The sequence below is a fragment of the Oratosquilla oratoria genome, chromosome 11 (assembly GCF_046742065.1).
Source record: "Oratosquilla oratoria isolate Oo_2021 chromosome 11, ASM4674206v1, whole genome shotgun sequence".
NCBI classification, from domain to species: Eukaryota; Metazoa; Arthropoda; class Malacostraca; order Stomatopoda; family Squillidae; genus Oratosquilla; species Oratosquilla oratoria.
In genome coordinates, this window is record NC_134787.1 from 28692974 (window position 1) to 28714527 (window position 21554).

The following is a 21554-nucleotide window of genomic DNA, read 5'->3' on the forward strand; positions in this document are numbered from 1 at the left end:
TTTTTTTTAACCTCTAGCAGTCCCTCCAGACAAAAACAGGATGTGCCAATTTATCTGAAGTTCATCATATACAATCAATTACTTGGCTCTTTTTCAATATACAAGAGTACATGGGGCCAGTTCCACTACAACCATTTTGATTCCTGCAGCTGTAACAATCAGGATACACTATTTCATTAACAATTTACAATTATGGAATTTTGGTTCAGAATGGCTGTAATGGAATCAGTCTAACTTCAATTAAGTATATTCTCATGTCCAGATTCTTCACATGATGGAAACCTTTTAACTATAAAAATCCTCCTGACATGGTCTATCATTATTCTCTGAATTTTAGATGAAAGACCTTGAAAACCAATGAATGGTTACTACAAAAGATTTACACTTAAAAACTTTACTGGCAACCTTTAGCACTCTTCAGAAACATTTTGCAAGGTAAAGAAAAATCAAAGAAAATTATCTTGGAGACAGAAACTTCAAACAATCCGAACAAAGAGCATATACTCCTACAAGAGCAGAAAAACTTTATTAATGGAAATAGAGCCTTATTTGAAGAGAAAGCTAAATCTGCATGATTCTGCTTCACAACTGTTGTGGTAATTTTGTATTTGTGCCAATGTAATTATACTTTCCAAGTCCTAATTTCTAAATTATGAAAATTTTCTCTGAAGCCATATTACTGAAAGATAACAAGATATATACAAAAAAGCCCTAGCAAAATCTTCACTGATCTATTTGTACCCATTCTGCAAGTTAGAATTTGTATTCCCACATGAAATAACTTACTCATGTGAAAGGGATCTGTGGGCATATATAAAGAATTAGATTATATATACCTTTTGTAATCATCCTCAATAAGGCTTTGCCACCACTTTTTTCCTTTTATATACTTGTTCATATAATCAAACAGGCTTCTCCAACTTTTTCAATCTATGCCCACATGGACTCTTAATATCACTCTTTTCTTTTCATTTTCATAGCTACTTTCCCCTCCCACTCTTGCTTACCATACTTCAGACTTCTCCCTACATATGTTTACTCACTCTATTTTATCATATAAAAATAACCTATTCCACTATTCTTCTTTAGTCATAAACTCATATTCTTCTTCAACATGTGTGCTCAAGCTCATCTGCATTCCTTCTTTAAGTTCTCCTGAGCACAATCATTATATTCATTTTATCAGCACCAATCTCTTGTGACCAGTTAGTCTCTACTTTATAATGCATTTTTGTACAAGTATGGTAGCTCATAATGGTATTTTTTAGAAGTACATATTGATAGATATTTACAACCATAATGTTGTTTTGCTTATTAGTACAGTTGCTTCTACAATGGCTAATCAAGTTTTACTAAAGAGAAGACAAGTGATCAGACAGCATGTTATCACAATTCAGCCATCCTACAAAACCACACAAGTTCTCAAAGCTGCTGTACACAACAGCCCTCTCTTATTAATTTTATGCTTCTTATTTGTCTACCTCTCTAATGGTCAATTTAAGACTTAAAAATTCCTATTAATATCCTCTTTCAAAACCATCATTACACATTACACACTCCATATTTCTTAATTCCTCTAACTCTTGGCACTTGTATTCCTCAGGATCAACTCTTAAATTTTCATACTTCTCAATAACTCCTGAAGGAAAAATATTTTTTCAACATTTATGCTTACCTGTATTTTACATTTCTCCACATAATTGGAGGGGAACACTCCTGACCGCTGTTGAATCAAGCCATACCACCAGTCCCCTTCTTTCTTCACAACCAGAATGACTTCACCGGCCTCAAAGGTTAGGTCACCGGCTTCTGCAGACTGCAAGATAACAAGGTTAGCATTCTTTACAGTATGTTCATTTCAACGTGATGAAGATTTATTAAGAAACAATCATTATATTAGCCACTAGAGCCATGGCAACACCCCCTTCTTCACCTCAAACCACTCACTTTCACCATTCCCAATTCTAGCATGAGCTCTACTGCTCATGTTAAAGATTTTGACAGCCTATACCAGTTTTATCCCTATCCCATATATCTGCAATGACTTCCACAATGCCTTCCTTCCTGTTGACCCTGTCATTGGCCTTCTCTAGATCCATAAAATTTCTGAAGAAGCATAGAGTAAAACTGGTTTGAAATAAACTTGGACCAAGGCCTGTGTCTTCTTTATCTATTTTCCTCAAATACATATATACACCAAAGGGATTTTTCACCTTTTAAGGGGTTGGCTGGAAAATACTGGAAAAAAAAACATAGTTCTATAGAATAATGAAGTTACTAGTCTTTCAGTAATAACTATCATTTCATATGAATACCTCATAAGGATAGAGGGCTTGATAGTATTCAGATACTTCATCATGAACGAGATTGTCTGGCATGGGGGGCTCTTCTGGTGGGTCTTGAGGAGTAGTAACATGGGTGGTAACAGCTGTGGGTCCTGACACCATTCTCACATAAGACCTCGGAAACCAGCCACCAACTCCCGCCAATTCTCCATACCACCACTGATCCTGTAAGGGAAAGAAAAAAAATAAAATAAAGTAAAATTTTGTTAAATCATCCAATAACATTTCATAATATACATGATATACATTTCACATAAGAATGTAGGGAACAATTAACACACAAGATCCACAGTCTTATTACATGTTCATTGAAAGAAGGCACTGTGCCGCTTGGTTGGAAAAGGGCAAACATGGTGCCAATTCACAAAGGTGGAAACAAGGAGATGCCACTAAATTATAGGCCAGTATCACTAACCGACAAAAGAGTGAAATCATGTGAAAGGACTGAAGGATTAATGGACCAAATATCTGGAAGAGATCAACATTCTGACAGGTAGTCAGTTTGGCTTTAGATCTGGAAGGTCATGTGTGTCAAACCTTTAACCTCTTCACTCCGGGGCACATCGCACGTCTGACAGCATTAGCTGACCAACGTGCAATGTTGCGTCATAATAATCGTATTATAAAAAATAAAGTCAGTGCTCAATCGTTCGTTCTCTTTCACCCGTGAATTTTGATAACCATAGAAAATTGATGAAGCCAGTTTAGAGAGAATGGAGATTACGTAGGTACGACTACAATAAATATAATCAAGATGCCGACATCAGCATCATCGAGTACCCACTTGCTCCTCATGCCGCCTACGTAGGCGTCACCGTATGGAAGTGGTTAAGTTTTTACTCAAGAGTGATTGATGTGCTGCAGGAGAGAGGGTTGGGTGGACTGAGTGTATCTGGACCTAGAGAATGCATCTGATAAAGTATCTTACAGTCTTCCTCTGTGGTTGGGGGAAAGAATACTACCACCAAGTCTTCCCACTTGAGTCATAAGAGGCGACAAAAAATGGGACGGGATTTAGGACTAGGCATCCTTTTCCCTGTAGCCCCATGGGGGATATTCCTAAAAAAAAGTAAAGGCATAAGAGGGTCTAGGAGTTTTCCAACCAGTTCCCTAAGGCTTGGGTCTTTTAATGTGCATGGATGTGGTACAGATGAGAATAAAAGAAAAGAGATAGGCAGTATGTTTGTGAGAAGAAAGATGGATGTGTTGGCTCTGAATGAAACTAAATTGAGCAGGAGGGGTGAGTGTGAGTTTGGGAGTGTAGTTGGGAGGTTCTCAGGAGTGAAGAGAGGGCGCAGGAGAGAAGGGGTGGCTATACTAGTAAGTGAAGGATAGGTAAACATGTAGTGAAGTGGAAGGAGGTTTCTTCAAGGTTAATGTGGATGAAGGTGAAACTGGGAGATGTGGGATTTTGTAAGTGCACATCAGCCTGGTAGCAAGAAGACTGTAGAGGAAAAGGAGGCTTTCTGGATGGATTTAAGTGAGTGCATAGAGAAATCAGAGAGAAATGTCAATGTAGTGGTATTGGAAGACCTTAACCCCTTCCATACGGTGCCGCACACGTAGGCGTCATGGGGAGCGAGTGTATTTGCGAGGCTGCCATATCGGCGTCTTGATTATATTTATTGTAGTCGCCCCTCCATAATGACATTCTTTCTAATTCTTTTGTAATCGCATTTTCTATGGTTATCAAAATTCACGGGTGAAGAGAGAACGATCGATATAAGCGGTGACTATATTTTATGATGCGAGTATTATTACGACACGTCGTACGGCTGGCATTGGTTGCTGCCACCGAGATCTAAGTCCATGACGCCTACGTGTGTGGCACCGTATGGAAGGGGTTAATGCTAGGGTAGGAAATGAACCAATAGACAGAGTGGTTGGGAAGAGTGGAGTTCCAAGAAAAAATCATAATGGAGAGTTGATGGTGGAGATGTATCTAGAGAGTTGATGATAGCAAATACAATGTTTAGGAATAAAGTCAAGCATAAGTACACATGGAAAAGGGTGGTGGATGGAAGGGTGGTAAATAGAATGTTAATGGAATATATAGTGGTAACCAGGAGTATAATAGGAAGAGTTGAGGATGTACATGTTCTACGGGGAGAGAGTGGGGGAATATCAGACCATTTTTTGGTGGAAGGTAAGTTGAGAGTGGAGGATAGATGGAGAAAGAGGAAAAGGACAAAAAGTAGGGAGGTGCTTCGAGTGAAATGCTTAAATGAGAAGGAAAAGAAGGAGTACAAGAAGAAGCTGAGAGAGGAGTGGAAGGGAGTGAAGGATAGAGTAGAACTAGGAGTGGAGGAGGAATGGGGACGGTTCAAGGAGGGCATCACAAAGTGTGCAGAAATGGTGTGTGGAACAAGGAGGGCGGGAGGAAATAGAAGGAAGGGTAGCTAGTGGTGGGATGGGGAAGTAAAGAAGGTTGTAGAAGAGAAGAAGTGAGCTTTCACAGATTGGTTACAAAATAGGATGAGGGAGTCATATGAGTGATACAAAGAAAAGAGAAGTAAAGCATAAGATAAAGGAGGTAAAGAAGAGAGCAGATGTGAAATGGGATAAGAGTATGACAAAATTTTGAAAGTAATAAAAAAATGTTTTGGAAAGTAATTAAGAGAGGAAGAGAAGGAGAATCAAGTAGAGAAGAAAAGGTAAAGGGTGCAGATAGAGAGAAGATAATGGAAGAGAAGGCAGTGAGAGGAAGATGAGCAGAGTATTTTAGGGAGTTGTTAAATGTGAAAGAGTATAGGGAGGGAAAGATGGTTGCAATGGGAAATGCTAAGAAAATGACCGTGATGAGTGAGGAAAATGGAGGAGAAATAAAGAAAGATGAAGTGAAAGCAGCTGTTAAGATGGTGAGACCAGGTAGGGCACCTGGGTTGGATGGTTGTCATGCAGAATGTCTGAAAAAAGGAAGTACAGTGATGAAGGACTGGATGGTGAGGTTATTTAATGTTTGTTTAAGAGAAGGCAGAGTGCCAGAGGACTGGAGGAGTGCCTGTATAGTTCCACTCTACAAGGGAAAAGGGGACAAGTGTGAGTGTAGTAGTTTCAGAGGGATCAGCTTAAGTGTAGTTGGGAAGGCTTATGGGAGGGTCTTGATTGAGAGGATTAGGAGAGGAATAGAGGGAGTAATTGGTGGGGAACAGTGTGGATTTAGGACAGGTAGGGGTTGCATAGATTAGATTTTTGTCGTAAGACAGATATATGAGAAAGCTATAGCAAAAGGTAAGGATATTTTTTGGGCTTTTATGGATTTGGAGAGGGCTTATAACAGGGTAGACAGGAAGGCACTATGGGAGGTATTGCAGATGTATGGGATAGGAGAAAAGCTTTTAACCCCTTCCATACGGTGCCGCACACGTAGGCGTCATGAGGAGCAAGTGGATTCGCGACGCTGCCATATCGGCGTCTTGATTATATTTATTGTAGTCGCCCCTGTGTTTTTACATTCTCCCAAATGCGCCCTGAATCCCATTCTCTGTGGTTTTCAAAATTCGCGGGTGAAAGAGAGAACGATCGATATAAGCGGCGACTATATTTTATGATGCGAATATTATTACGTTACGTCATACGGCTGGCATTGGCTGCTGCCCGCGAGATTTAAGTCCCGTACTGAAGTGGTTAAGAGAAGTCAAGAGTTTTTATGAGAGAAGCAGGTCTTGTGTTAGGATTAGAAATGGAGAGAGTAAGTGGTTTGAGGTAAAGGTGGGACTTCATCAAGAATGTGTTATGTCACCCTGGCTGTTCAACTTATACATGGATGGGGTGGTGCGAGAGGTAAATGCAAGGGTGATGGGTCAGGGATTGGAGATGGTTAAAGAAAATAGAGAAAAGTGGGAGGTAAGCCAGCTGTTGTTTGCGGATGACACTGCATTTGTAGCAGGATCAGAGGAGGGATTGAGGAAGTTATTGACAGAGTTTGGGAAAGTGTGTGAAAGAAGGAAGTTGAAGATAAATGTGGGGTTTGAGAAGGTGTGTGAAAGAAGGAAGCTGAGGATAAATGTGGGTAAAAGTAAGGTGATGAGATGTACAAGGGGAGAGAGTGACACCAGACTGGAAGTGAGCATTAAGGGAAAGCGACTGGAGGAAGTGGATAGTTTTAGATACTTGGGTGCAAATGTGGCAGGAAAGGGAGGAGTGGGGGTGGAGGTAGAATGTAGATTGAGAGAAGTGAGTAAATGCCTTCGTGGATTAAAAAGTGTAATGAGAAATAGACATCTGGGAATGGATGCTAAGAGGAGGTTATATTTACCTAGTTGTATTTTGCGGGAAGGGGAGCTATGCTCGTGATGTCCCGCCTTTGTATCTTGCAGTGTCTAGTTTGTTTTTAAACTCATGAATGGTTTTTGCGCATACTATTCCATTGTCCAGTTTGTTCCAAGTGTCCAAAACTCTATGAGGAAAACTGTTTTTCTTCAGTTCTCTTCTATAGCTATGTTTTTTTATTTTCTTTCCATGTCCTCTTGTGTTTCTTTTGTCCCAGTTAAGTAAGTTCTCACTATCGAGTACCTCTGTGCCTTTCATGATTTCATGAAGGAGTGATTGTGCCAACAGCACTGTACGGGCAGAAACATGGAACATGAGAGAGGAAGAGAGAAGGAGTTTGAATGTGTTTGAGATGAAATGCCTGAGAAGTATGATAGGAGTTACTAGGCTAGATAGAGTGAGAAATGAGGAGGTGAGGAGGAGAACAGGGGTGGAAAGGGAGCTGAGAGATAGGGTTGATGAAAGAGTATTAGGATGGTTTGGACACATGGAAAGTATGAGTGAAGAAAGATTTTGTAAAAGAAGTGTGGAAGGCAGAGGTGGAAGGAAGGAATATGAGGGGGCATCCCAGGATGAGATGGATGGATAGGGTGAAAAGGGCATTACAAAAGAGAGGAATGTCTGTGGAGGAAAGACGAGAGAGGACAGAAGATAAGGGTGAATGGGGAGGGGTTGTGTATAGATGATGCAGTGATGCATGAGGGGGAGTGGGTAGGGAATGGGGGTGAGGAAGTATGTATGAGAAAAAATTTGACAGAGCCCAGAGGGATTTCTCCCCGTCTTCTTTTCTGCATGGGGGGACGGAGAGGGGGGGTCGCCAAATTTATGAAGCGGCCTTGCTGTGGATGTGCTATGTCTTGCAACACTGCTTCTAACCCAGGGAAGTGGACAGGATGCAGGGATGACCCGTCATCCAGGAGGTGCTAAGATAAGAGGGAGGGAGGGTGGAGGGCAGTGGAATATATAGGAAATGGAATGGGTGGGAGTGGTTTCTATGCCTTTTTCTTTTTGGCTACCCCCCATGTAGGGGGAAAAAGCCTTTGGTATATGTATGTATCCATCCCATCCTAGGTCGACCCCTCATGTTCACTCCTTCCACACCTCACACCTTAGATCAAGATATAACGAAATGGCAAAGCTGGTTAAAAGGAATACACGTACTGTGAAACATAATTATGAAATCAAGGTGGCCAGTCAAGCAAAATCCAACCCAAAGGGTTTCTTTCACCTCTATAGAACAAAAAATAAAGAAAGAATAGGACCAATTAAAAACGATGAAAATGACATGATAGAATCGGAGGAAAAAATGAGTGAGGAGTTTAACAATTATTTTCTATCGGTGTTTACTAATGAGAGGTTAGATAAAGTACCTGACTGCGATCCGATTTACAGAGGGGATGAAGAAAGTAGTCTATCTAATATCAGCATTAGTAAAGAAGAAGTAGTCAAGCAGATTGAAAGACTTAAAGCTACAAAATCTCCGGGTCCAGATGAAATTTTTCCAAGAATGCTTAAGGAGTGTAAATTTGAAATCTGCGACCAGTTAACTGAAATATTCAATAAATCGGTAGACACTGGTTTTGTTTCAACTGCTTGGAGGCAGGCAAACGTTGTTCCTGTTTTTAAGAAGGGAGATAGATCGTCCATATGCAACTACAGGCCAATCAGTTTGACATTGGTTATAGGAAAAATGCTTGAATCAATAATAGTATATAGACTCAGAGAACACATCGAAGGGCATAACTTAATTCGTGATTCACAGCATGGTTTCTCCAAGGGTAAGTCATGTGTAACTAATCTTCTATCCTTTTACACCAAAGTATATAAGGCGTCAGATAACAATGATAATTACGATGATATTTACCTTGACTTTAGCAAAGCGTTCGACAAGGTGCCTCACCAGAGACTACTAAATAAAATCAAAGCCCATGGCATAGGAGGAAAAGTGTTAGAATGGATTAGAGCTTGGATTAGTAACAGAAAACAGTGGATCACCATAAATGGAATAAAATCTAGGTGGGGCAATGTTACTAGCGGAGTCCCCCAGGGCTCGGTTTTGGGTCCCTTGTTGTTCATTATGTACATAAATAACTTAGACAATGGGATAAATAGTGATATTAGTAAGTTTGCGGACGACACTAAAATAGGACGCCTAATTGGGTCTGGAGACGACGCAGAGATTCTGCAGGATGATCTTAATAAATTGTTAACATGGTCGGAGAAATGGCAAATGAACTTCAATATCTCTAAGTGTAGCGTATTAAACGTAAGGCTACACAACCCCTAAAATAGATACATCTTAGATAACACACTTTTAGAAAAATCTGAGTGCGAGAGGGACTTGGGAGTTCTGGTGAGTCCGGACCTTAAAACCAGGAGGCAGTGCATTAGCACCAGAAATAAAGCTAACAGCGCATTAGGTTTCATTGCTAGGATGGTAACAAATAGAAGTGCAGAGGTAATTATTAAACTCTATCTAGCTATAGTTAGACCCATCCTTGACTACGCGGTACAGTTTTGGTCTTTGTCCTACAGAATGGACAATTCATTACAATTCACTAGAATCAGGACAGAGAAGAATGACCAAAATGATACATGGACTCGGAAATTTGCCTTACGAAGAGAGCCTTAGGCACCTACACTTACACTCTCTGGAAAGACGCAGAGTGCGGGGTGATCTAATAGAAGTGTTCATGTGGATCAAAGGCTATAACAAGGGAGATGCAAACAAGGTCATCATAATAAAACAACAGGGCAGGACTCGCAGTAATGGGTATAAACTAGATAAATTTATATTTAAGAAGGAAATAGGCAAGAATTGGTTTACTAATAGGGTGGTCAATGAATGGAATAAACTTAGTAACCATGTAGTAAGCGCTGAAACTATCAGTTGTTTCAAAAAACGATTAGACAACTTTATGGATGGGGATGACAGGTGGTGATGGATACGGAGCTGCCTAGTGTAGGCCTTATGGTCTCTTGCAGTCTCCTTTATTCTTATGTTCTAGTCTTTCTTCATTCATTCTTTCCATGTGTCCAAACCATCCCAATACTCTTTCATCCATCCTATCTCTCAACTCCCTTTCCACCTCCGTTCTCCTCCTCACCTCTTCATTATCATGTTCTACAAAGAATTAACTTGTTGGCATGGTTCATCCAAAATAAAATCACATAGGAAATGAAATACTGATACTGAGGTGAGAAACGAATACTGATATTTTACCTGTTGCTCACGAACAGCTATGCGATCTCCTTTATTGAAGGAAAGGTGGTTCTTCTGCTTAGCCCTCCATGGAAATACTCCAAGAGCTTCGCCAATTATACCCTTTGCACCACCTCCATCAACACTAGCTCCTTCTTCAGGTATTCCCCTGGAAGTTAACCTTTATGAAACAAATAATATAGAAAGCTCCTACCACTCAATTATGATCGATGAAAATTACAGATCAAAGTATCATAACTTTGATGAATGAAAATTTCTGTAAACATATGCACATATATACCAAAAACCTTTTTTCCCATTACAAGGTGGTGGGCATATGGAAGTGAAGTGATGTGTGTTTTGTAGTAGTGTCATGCAGTAGCTTAATAAGATGTGTTAGGTAATGCTCATCCACATATCTATAAGGAGTGTTACATAATGTTGTATGTTCTCTTGCTTGATGTCTTGTGGGCTATGATGTGTATGTATGTATGTATATATATATATATATATATATATATATATATATATATATGAGAATGGTCACAATTAGTTTAAGACATAATTAATATGTGATAAGATATAGAACTGTCAAAGAACTAAAATATAAAATTTTAAGTAACAGATCAATCAATGGAGAAAATTACACATGATTGAGGCACAGAAGCACAAAAAAGGACCACAATGCTATCCACAGTTAAAGGTAGTGCACGTAACAATGGCATAGAGAAGTAGTGCCATCATCATACAAGTGTGTTTATAAGCAAGATTCAGAGAGGTACATACATATACCAACTGCTTTTTCCCCCTTACAAGGGAAGTAGCTAAAAAAAAAAAAAAAAAAAAAAAAAAAAAAAAAAAAAAAAAAAAGCATAAATCCACTCCCACCCACTAAATCCTCACATACTCCACTCCCACTCACCCCCCTCCCTCCCTCTTATATTGGCTCCTCCTGGATGACAGGTCATCCCTGCATCTTGTCCAATGTCCTGGGTCAGAAGCAATGTAGCAAGACATAGCACATCCACAGGAATACTGCTTCATTTAATTGTCGACCCCCCCTCTCTGTCCCCTCATGCAGAAAAAGAGAAGACTGGGAGAAATCCCTTTGGGCTGCATTAAAATATTATTCATACATACTCCCTCACCCCCACCCACTCCCTTCCATGCATAACAACATCATCCATACACAACCATTCTCCACTCACTATCTTCTGTTTTTTCCCTTCCTTCCTTAACAGACATTCCCCTTTTTCCTATTGCCCCTTTTACTGCCATCAATCCATCTCATCCTTGGTCACCCCCTCATATTCACTCTATCCACCTTTGCCTTCCACACTTCTTTTACTAATCTTTCTTCACTCATTCTTTCCATGTGTCCAAACCATCCCAATACCCTTTCATCCATCCTATCTCCCAACTCCCTTTCCACCTCGTTTCTCCTCCTCACCTCATTTCTCACTCTATCTAACCTAGTAACCCCTATCATACAGGGTGGGGCGCGGAAACTTCCCGATTTGGGGATTGAATTATAAAGTGTTTACACATCACAATTCTTTATTCTACTTTTATGTCTGTCACACAACATGGGAGATTTACTTTTACACAGTTCTAAAAACAATATCTTTTAAATGTCCACTTCCATTGTCAATACACTGATTCAGACGATTTCGGAAGCTTTGGTCTACTCTAGCATGGTGAGCAGTATATTGGCTATTTGAGTGCGGATGGCATTCTGTAGGTCTTCCAGGGTCTATGGACGGTCGTTATAAACCATGGATTTGAGATAACCCCACAGGAAATAATCATAGGGGCCTAAATCAGGCGAGCGCGCTGATTTCCCTGAGAGGTGATTTAAACTGGCCAGCGCGCTCGCCTGATTTAGCCCCCTGTGATTATTTCCTGTGGGATTATCTCAAATCCCTGGTTTATAACGACCATCCACAGACCCTGGAAGACCTACAGAATGCCATCCACACTCAAATAGCCAATATACTGCTCACCATGCTAGAGAGAGTAGACCAAAGCTTCCGAAATCGTCTGAATCAGTGTATTGAAAATGGAGGTGGACATTTAAAAGATATTGTTTTTAGAACTGTGTAAAAGTAAATCTCCCATGTTGTGTGACAGACATAAAAGTAGAATAAAGAATTGTGAAGTGTAAACACTTTATAATTCAATCCCCAAATCGAGAAGTTTCCGCGCCCCACCCTGTACTTCTCAGATATTTCATCTCAAACACATTCAAACTCCTCCTCTTTTATGTTCCATGTTTCTGACCCATACAGTGCTGTCTCAAACCACTTGTCCTATGATAAACAGATAAACAAAATTGTCGGAGAATCCTGCAACTTGCTAAGATCAATATAAGTGGCATTTACATATTTGGACGAAGAAATTGTTAAAAAAATTATTGGTCACACAGATAAGGCCTAGACTAGAATATGTGGCAACATTGTGGTCACCCAGTACCAAAAAGAATATAAAGAAAATAGAAAGAATCCTGAGAGCATCCACAAAAATGGCACCTACACTTGCAAACTTGTCATATGAGGAGAGATTGGCTAAACTGGAGTTACTGACTCTGGAGCAAAGAAGACAGAGGTGACCTACTGACCATCTACAGAATCATGAAGGGCACAGAAATACTTGATAGAGAGGACTTGTTAAACTGGGACAAGAGAAACACAAGAGGACATGGAAAGAAAATTAAAAAGCATAGCTATAGAAGATATCTGAAGAAAAACAGTTTTCCACATAGAGTGCTAGACACTTGGAACAAACTGGACAATGAAATAGTGTACACAAAAACCATTCATGAGTTTAAGAGCAAACTAGACACTGCAAGATACAAAGGCGGCACACCACAAGTATAGCTCCCCTTCCCGCAAAATACAACAAGGTAAATACAATCTCCTTTTAGCATCCATTCCTAAATGTCTATTTCTCATTACACTTCTTAATCCTCCAAGGCATTTACTTGCTTCTCTCAATCTACACTCTAACTCCACCTACACTCCTCCCTTTCTTGCCACATTTGTATCCAAGTATCTAAAGTTATCCACTTCTTCCAGTCTCTCTCTCTTAATACTCAATTCCAATTTGATGTCACATTCTCCCCTTGCACAACTTATCACCTTACTTTTACTCATATTTACCTTCAACTTCCTTCTTTCACACACCTTCCCACACTCCATCACTAACTTCTTCAATCCCTCCTCTGATCCTGCCACAAGTGTAGTGTCATCAGCAAACAACAAATGACTTCTCTCATTTTTCTCCATTTTTCTTTGACCATCTCCAATCCCCAGCCCATTACCCTTGCATTTACCTCTTGCCCCTCCCTTTCAACTTAGTTTCACTCAATGCCAACACATACATACATACCTATATATACCAAGGCTTTTTCCCCCTTACAAGGGAGGTAGCCAAAAAGAAAAAGGCATAAAATCATTCCCACCCATTCCATCCCTAAATACACTCCAACCCCCTCCACCCTCTTATCTTAACACCTCCTGGATGACGGGACATCCTTGCACCTTGTCCACTGCCCTGGGTCAGAGGCAGTGTCACAAGACACAGCACATCCACAGCAAGGCTACTTCATTAAATCAGTAACCTCCCCTCTCCATCCTCCCATTCAGAAAAGGAGAAGATGGTGAGAAATCCCTTCGGGCTGCATCAAATTTTTCTCACACATACTATCTCACCCTCCATCCCCCCACCCATTCCACCTCATGTATCACATCATCCATATACAACCATTCTCCATTCACCCCTGTCTTCTGTCCTCTCCCGTCCTTCCTCAACAGACATTCCCCTCTTCCCCAAAGCCCCTTTCACCCCATCCATCCATCTCATCCTAGGACGCCCCCTCATGTTCACTCCCTCCACATCTGCCTTCCATACCTCTTTTACTAGTCTTTCTTCACTCATTTTTTCCATGTATCCAAACCATCCTAATACTCTTTCATCAACCCTATCTCCCAACTCCCTTACCAGCCCTGTTCTCCTCCTTACCTCCTCATTTCTCATTCTATCTAGCCTAGTATCCCCCATCATACTTCTCTGACACCTCATCTCAAACACATTCAAACTCCTTCTCTCTTCCTCTCTTATGTTCCATGTTTCTGCCCCATACAAAGCTGTTGGCACAATCACTCCTTCATATAGTCTCCTCTTAGCATCCATTCCCAAATGTCTATTCCTCATTACACTTTTTAATCCACCAAGGCATTTACTCGCTTCTCTCAATCTACATTCTATCTCCACCTCCACTCCACCCTTACCTGCCACATTTGCACCCAAGTATCTAAAACTATCCACTTCCTCCAGTCGCTCTCCCTTAATGCTCACTTCCAGTCTACTGCCACTTTCACCCCTTGTACATCTCATCACCTTACTTTTGCCCACATTTATCTTCAATTTTCTTCTTTCACACACTCTTCCAAACTCTGTCACCAACTTCCTCAATCCCTCCTATGATCCTGCTACAAGTGCAGTGTCGTCTGCAAACAACAGCTGGCTCACTTCCCACTTTTCTCCATTTTCTTTAACCATCTCCAATCCCTGACCCACCACCCTTGCATATACCTCTCGCACCACCTAATCTATGTATAAGTTGAACAGCCAGGGTGACATAACACATCCCTGACGAAGTCCCATCTTTACCTCGAACCACTCACTCTCTCCATTTCTAATCCTGACACATACTCTACTACTCTCATAAAAACTCTTGACTGCTCCTAGCTTTCCTCCTATCCTGTATATCCGCAAAACCTCCCACAGTGCCTTCCTGTCTATCCTGTCATAAGCCTTTTCCAGATCCATAAAAGCCCAAAAAACATCCTTACGTTTTCCTATAGCTTTCTCACATACCTGTCTTACCACAAAAATCTGATCTACACAAACTCTACCTGTCCTAAATCCACACTGTTCCTCACCAATTACTCCCTCTGTTCCCCTCCTAATCCTCTCAATCAAGATCCTCCCATAAGCCTTCCCAACTACACTTAACCCCTTCCATATGGTGCCGCACACGTAGGCGTCATGAGGAGCAAGTGGATTCGCGACGCTGCCATATCGGCGTCTTGATTATATTCATTGTAGTCACCCCTGTGTTTTTACATTCTCTCTAATCTGCTCTTAATCCCATTCTCTGTGGTTTTCAAAATTCACGGGTGAAAGAGAGAACGATCGATATAAGCCGTGACTATATTTTATGATGCGAGTATTATTACGACACGTCGTACGGCTGGCATTGGCTGCTGCCCACGAGATTTAAGTCCCGTAGTGAAGTGGTTAACAAGCTAATCCCTCTGAAACTACTACACTCACATTTGTCCCCTTTTCACTTGTGAAGTGGAACTTTACAGGCACTCCTCCAGTCCTCTGACACTCTAACCTCTCTCCAGCAAACATTAAATAACCTCACCAGCCAGTCCAACACACTAATGATAATTTATAAACCTTCCTCACACATAACAAAGATACATAACACATGTGTGAAGGCCAGTAAATAGGAAAATAGACTAGGATTATAGATTTAGGATTCTTGGCACCTATGCCTATGAATCATGCAAGTGCCATGTATATAAAGAGGGTTGCATGGTAGTTCTCTCTTGCATGCCCTCATTCCAAAAACCCTATACTTATCACATCAGCTTACTTGTATCATTATGTAAGCAAAATTTTCTAGTTTTGCACTTCATTTTTTATTCACCCAGTGGAGAAACAATTTGACCAATAAAAAAGGAAATATACACACCAGATCGTGACACGAAGATCAAATTTTCATTGTAAGGCAGATATGAAAGAAGTTTTTGGCAAAATGTAAGGATGTCTTTAGGGCTCTTATGGATTTAGAGAACATATAAAGTTTCCCATGTTGTGTCTGAAAGGTACATTATGTCAGGGGAAGTTGGGTGCTGGTCATATTGAGGAAGTTGCTCATTGACATAGCTCCTAGAATTAGTTTAAGTTAGGGAGTTTATTTGTATTTTTCTCCCCTTTGGTCTGCTGTTTGTGTATTTAGCCAAACTGAGTGATGCGTGTTCAGATCTCCTGCCAGTATGTGGTTTGTTTGTGAATTGAAGTTGAGGAATGCTGCCTTGGGGGCTGAAGTGGTGGGTAGTATTTCAATATCTATAATGTTGGTTTTCTTTATTTGTGTTTGGATTGAGATTATGTCTGTTGTGGTGTCTATTAGTGTTTGTTTGGTTTCTTTTATTTCAGAAGGGTATGTTGTTGTTATTAGTGTTAGGGGTCCACCTTTGTTCTGTGTATAGTCTCCTTATACAGTTGTGTAATCAGTGAATGTGGATATAGTAGACTATGGTGTTAAATTTTTTCTATTTGCAGCTGTGTATGTTGTGTTTATACAGGAATTGAAGTGGGTTTGTGTGTTTTTTATGATTATGTCTAATATCTATTTGTGAAGTGGATGGAGTGAACATGAGATGGATGGATGGGGTGAAAGGGGCATTGAGCAAGAGGGGTGATGTCTGTTGAGGGAGAAGGCACAAGATAGAGGTGAGTGGAGAATGGCTGTGTATGGAAGATACTGTGATGAATGGAAGGGAGTGGGTGAGGGATAGGGGTTAGGGAGTGGTTATATGTGAATGATATTTTGATGCAGCCCGAAGGGATTTCTTCCCACCTTCAATGTTTCTGCATGAGGGGACAGAGAGTGGGGGGTCACCAATTAAATGAAGTGGCCTTGCTGTGGATGTGCTGTGTCTTGCTGCACTGCTTCTGGCCTAGGGTAATGGGTGAGATACAGGGATGACCCATCATCCATGAGCAGCCAAGATGAGAGGGAAAGAGGGGTGGTGTATGGGAGTGGAATGGGTGGAGATGAGATGGGTAGGAATGGAATTATGCCTTTTGACTTTGGCTACCTCCCTGGTAAGGGGGAACGATCCCTTGGTATATGTATGTATCTATTTGTGGTATATTCAGAAGTGAAATGGGTGGGAATGGAGGTGTGCCTTGACTGGCTACCTCCCTTATATGGGGGAATAAGCTCTTAGTATATAGATCAATAGTATACTCATATTTAGGGTATATTTTTGTGTTGGTGTGTTTTTAAGTCTAGGAGTTGTGTGGTGGTTGCAGCACCAATTGTGTGTAATGGTTTGTATTGGTGAGTGCACTGCATGTGAGGTGGATCCATGAATGGTTATGTGTTGTACTTGATGGATGAGTGTGAAAATTTCACTGGTTTTGTACATGTTGGGCATATGTATGGACCTGGGCTGTTTTCTATGTCTCTGGCTATTAGGTGGTGAGGGAGGGCAGGTGCCATGGTATTGGCCTCCTCAAATTAAAAAACATGAATAAGAGAGGGGGAGATAGAGAGAAGTGATAAGGTAAATAGAATTAGTTTCTGTGAGGAGGACTTGGTGTATCCCCTTGCAGAGAGGCAGCAGTGAATATGGTGAAAAGATTAACTCCTTTTCAGGTCCTCTTCCATTCCCTAGTGACAGAGATGCTGCTGGCAGATTGGAAACAGCCTATCTAAAACAATAAAAAATAAAAAACTACAAATACAAGGATTTACTCTAGAACAAAACATAAAAATGTACACTTACTCAAGTTGTGTTTTGACTACTGTTTGAGCCACAGCTGCTTCCTCTGCAGCACCTTCTTCTACTTGCTCACAATAAGCTTCAGGAAACCAACCAGATGCACCATGCAACTCTCCAAACAGCCAACCAGGCTCACTTACCATACCTGGCTTTACCTAGGAGCAGAATTTTATAATGAACAAATCAAATCTAGTGTACCCAAAGAACTAAACCCTAAACTTTAATATTTACTCAATTGAGCAATGACTAAAACTTGAGAGGTATTATAATACTGACACTTGACAGTGTGGACATGAACCATTCTAAGCATGACTTATATGGTGTATTGATTACCTAAATTTGAAACAGTCAATATTTTTAGAACTTTAATGGGATACCTATGGATTAGAGTCATGGAGAATTATTTTAAGACTGAAGCCAAAAGAAATGATGTGCTAATTATTGCCACCAAAATTCTAATAGTTCTGAGAATGTAATAACTTATATTTATTGATTAAACAAAACAAATAATAAGTGCTATATGTGTTGTATCATTGTATTTGTATCATATCTGCTAGCATGTATGGTGTATCTCTACATACAATACACCTCTATTTTGAAAAGAGACACTGAGAAAAAAATATTGTCATCATAAATTCATTGAAACTTATTGAAAAAGGATTTTGTAGAGGAGAACATATTACACACAGTGCATTAAATGTGAACGAATTCCCACATATACAGTAATGAAGAAAATTAAATATATGTGTATAAAAATTATCCAATGTAAGCAACACAGTGCATCATATGTATTCATATTCATATTTACCTAGTTGTATTTTACGGGATGAGAGCTATGCTCGTAGTGACCTGTTTTCATATCTCTCCGCATCCAGTTTATTCTTAAAATTGTGTATAGTTTTGGCATTCACTATTTCTCTGTTAAGTTTGTTCCAGACATCAATCACTCTATGTGGGAAGCTATTCTCTTCCAGGTCTCTTCTATAAGTGTCCTTTAGTTATGTCCTCTTGTTTCCCTTATGTCCCACTTTAATAAGTCATCTCTATCAAAGATTTCCCTCCCTTTCATTATTCTGTAAATGATCATTAAATCACCTCTTTCTCTTCTCTGTTCTGTTCCAGTGTTGACAGATGTAGTTTCTCCAATCTTTGTTCATATGTCAGATTTGCCAGTGTAGGTGCCATTTTTTTGCTCTTTGGATTCTTTCTAATTTTCTTATGTTCTTCTTTGTGCTGGGTGCCCACAATGTTGCGGCATATTCTAGTTTAGGTCTTATCAGTGTAACCACTATTTCTTTAACCATCTCCTCGTCTATGTAGTCGAAGGCCACTTTCATTGATCTTAGTAAGTTAAAAGTCTCTCCAAATAATTTGTTGACGTGTTTGTCAGGTGTCAAGTCACTTGAGATGATTACTCCCGGGTCCCTTTCTGAATTGACTTTTTTGACTTCTTTGTTTCCAATTTTGTATTGACCCAATACTCTATTTTTACTTATGTATGTGAATTCCCACACAAAGTATTAGTATACAATTATTTGATCAATAAATATTGGTATATACCAAGCATTAGTGCCAGTTCCATTCTTTTATTATACACTACTGTCAAAACTATTAATACAATCTTTGTGCTCAGTGGGCTACTGGTCAACATAGATCACCCTAAATTCCATATAAAATCAGCTGTTCTACATTCTGAGCCCCTCTCACTTGGTAATATAGCCACATTAGATTCAGTGATTTTTGTAGTTAAAAGAAAAAGAAAAGAAAGAAAATAAAAAGAAAGAAAAAACAAGGGAGGCTCTTCATACTTTCTGCCCTTTTCCTCTTTCTCCCCCTATCCTCCACTTTTAACTATCCTTCCACAAAAAAAAATTATCCGACATTCCGACATTGCCTCGCCTAAGAACATGGACATCCAGAACTCTTCCTATGCTTCTTTTGGATACCACTATATAGTCCATTAATGCTTTATTAACCACCCTTTCCCATGTGTACTTATGCTTGGCTTTTTTTCTTAAATACACTTCTTCTAAACACATCTAAAAACATAAATTCTCCACTATAATTACTACCTAGCACTTCAAACTTCCCTACCACTCTATTGCTTCATCCCCTACACTTACATTGAGAGCTCCCAACACTATTACATTGACATCCATCCCAAAACTCTCTAAGCATTCATTTAATTTTATCCAAAATGCCTCCCTTTTCTCAACATTCTTTTCACTACCAAGACCATATGCATTTACAAAAAAAAAAAAAACATATCTCCCATCCTAGCTGCACCTTCACTCACAGTAACCTTGCAGGTACTTCATTCCACTCCACCATGTGCTTTCCTATCTCATCACTTACTAGCAGAGCTACCCCTTCCCTCCCTTGCCCCCTCCTCACTCCCAACAGTCTCCCTATTACACTTCCAAACCCAAAATCACTCTTCAATTTCAACTTAAATTCCAAGACTCTGCCCCCATACAAAGCCATCAGCACAATCAACCATTTGCACAATCTCCTCTTTGCATCCATTCCCAAATGCCTATTTCTCATTAGATTTTTAATCCCCCAAGTTATTATCTTGCTTCATTCAATCTACAATTTACTTCTACCTCCACTCCTCCCTTTCCCGCCACATGCGATTCCAAATACCAATAATCCACTTCCTCCAGCCTCTCTCCTTTAAGACTTACTTCCAGCTCACTTCCATCTTCTTCCCTTGTATATCTCATCACCTTTTACCCGCATTTACCTTCAACTTTCTCCTATTGCCTACCTTCCCAAACTCCATCACTAACTTCCTTAATCCCTCCTCTGACCCTGCCACAAATGCAGTTTCCTAAGCAAACAACTGGCTCACCTCCCGCTTTTCTCCATTTTCTTTAACCTTCTCCAATCCCCTCTCCATTACCCTCACCTTTATCTCCTGCACCACCCCATCCATGTACACACTGAACAGCTGTGGCGACATGATACATCCCTGATGCAGACCCAGCTTTACCTAAAATCGCCCATTCTCTCCATTTCCCATTCTAATACAGGTTCTACTACTATCATAAATTCTTGACTTCTTTAACAGCTTTATCCCTATTCCATATATCTGTAAAACCTCCAATGGTGCCTTCCTGTCTACCCTGTCATAAAACTTTTCCAAATCCAGACACAAAAAACATCCTTATCTTTTCCTAAAGCTTTCTCACATATCTTACTACAAAAATCTGATCCATGCAACCCCTACCTTTCCAAAACTCACTCTGCTCCTCACCAATTATTCACTCTGGACCTCTCCTAATTTTTTCAATTAAAACCCTCCCATAAGCCTTCTGAACTACACTCAACAAACCGATCCTACTACACTCACATTTGTCCCTTTTCCCTTGTAAAGCAGAACTATACAGGCACTCCTCCAATCTTCCAGCATTCTACTCTCTTTTAGACACATATTAAACCTCACTAGCCAGTCCACTATTGCTGCATCTCCCTTCTTCACTCTGCATGACACCCATCTAACCCAGGTCTCTTACCTACTCTCATCATTTTAATAACTACTTGCACCTTATCTTTTCTTATTCTTCTCCATTTTCCTCACCCATTACTGTCATTTTCTTAGTGCTTCCCACTGCTACCCCCACTCCCTCCCTATCCTTAGCCACATTTAGCAGCTCCCTAAAATACTCTGGCCATCTACCCGTTACCTCCTCCTCTTCTGTTATCATTTCTCCATCTGCATATCTTACCTTTTTTTTTCTCTATTTGATCACCTCCCCTTCCTCTCTTAACTTTCTTCCAAAACATATTCTTATTACTTTCAAAACTTTCTTTCATACTCTTTCCCCATTTTACATCTGCTCTCCTTTTTGCCTTCATTATATTATGTTTTGCTTCTCTTCTTTTTTGCATTCACGGTCTGGTTGCAAAGAAGGATGAAAGAAACATATGAGAGGTACATACATACATATATCAAGGGCTCTTCCCCCTTACAAGGGAGGCAGCCAAAGTCAAAAGGCATAATTCCACTCTCACCCATTTCATCCCCACCCACTCCACTTGCATTCACCACCCCTCCCTCCCTCTTTTCTTGGCTTCTGGATGATGGGTCATCCCTGCATCTCACCCACTGCCCTGAGTGTCAGAAACAATGCAGCATGACAC

At 40.2% G+C, this 21554-nt stretch overlaps 1 protein-coding gene across 1 annotated transcript in view; it reads right to left on the bottom strand.

The window, feature by feature from the left end:
- The window catches only part of Dap160 (dynamin associated protein 160), a 465025-nt gene that overhangs the window by 270597 nt on the left and 172874 nt on the right, over nucleotides 1-21554 (bottom strand). Inside the window, exons 19-22 of the mRNA XM_076192536.1 lie at nucleotides 17412-17563; nucleotides 9841-9988; nucleotides 2316-2510; nucleotides 1676-1816 (exon numbers count right to left, since the gene is read on the bottom strand). Coding sequence (XP_076048651.1) covers nucleotides 1676-1816; nucleotides 2316-2510; nucleotides 9841-9988; nucleotides 17412-17563 — 636 coding nt within the window. The remainder of the gene's footprint in view (nucleotides 1-1675; nucleotides 1817-2315; nucleotides 2511-9840; nucleotides 9989-17411; nucleotides 17564-21554) is intronic.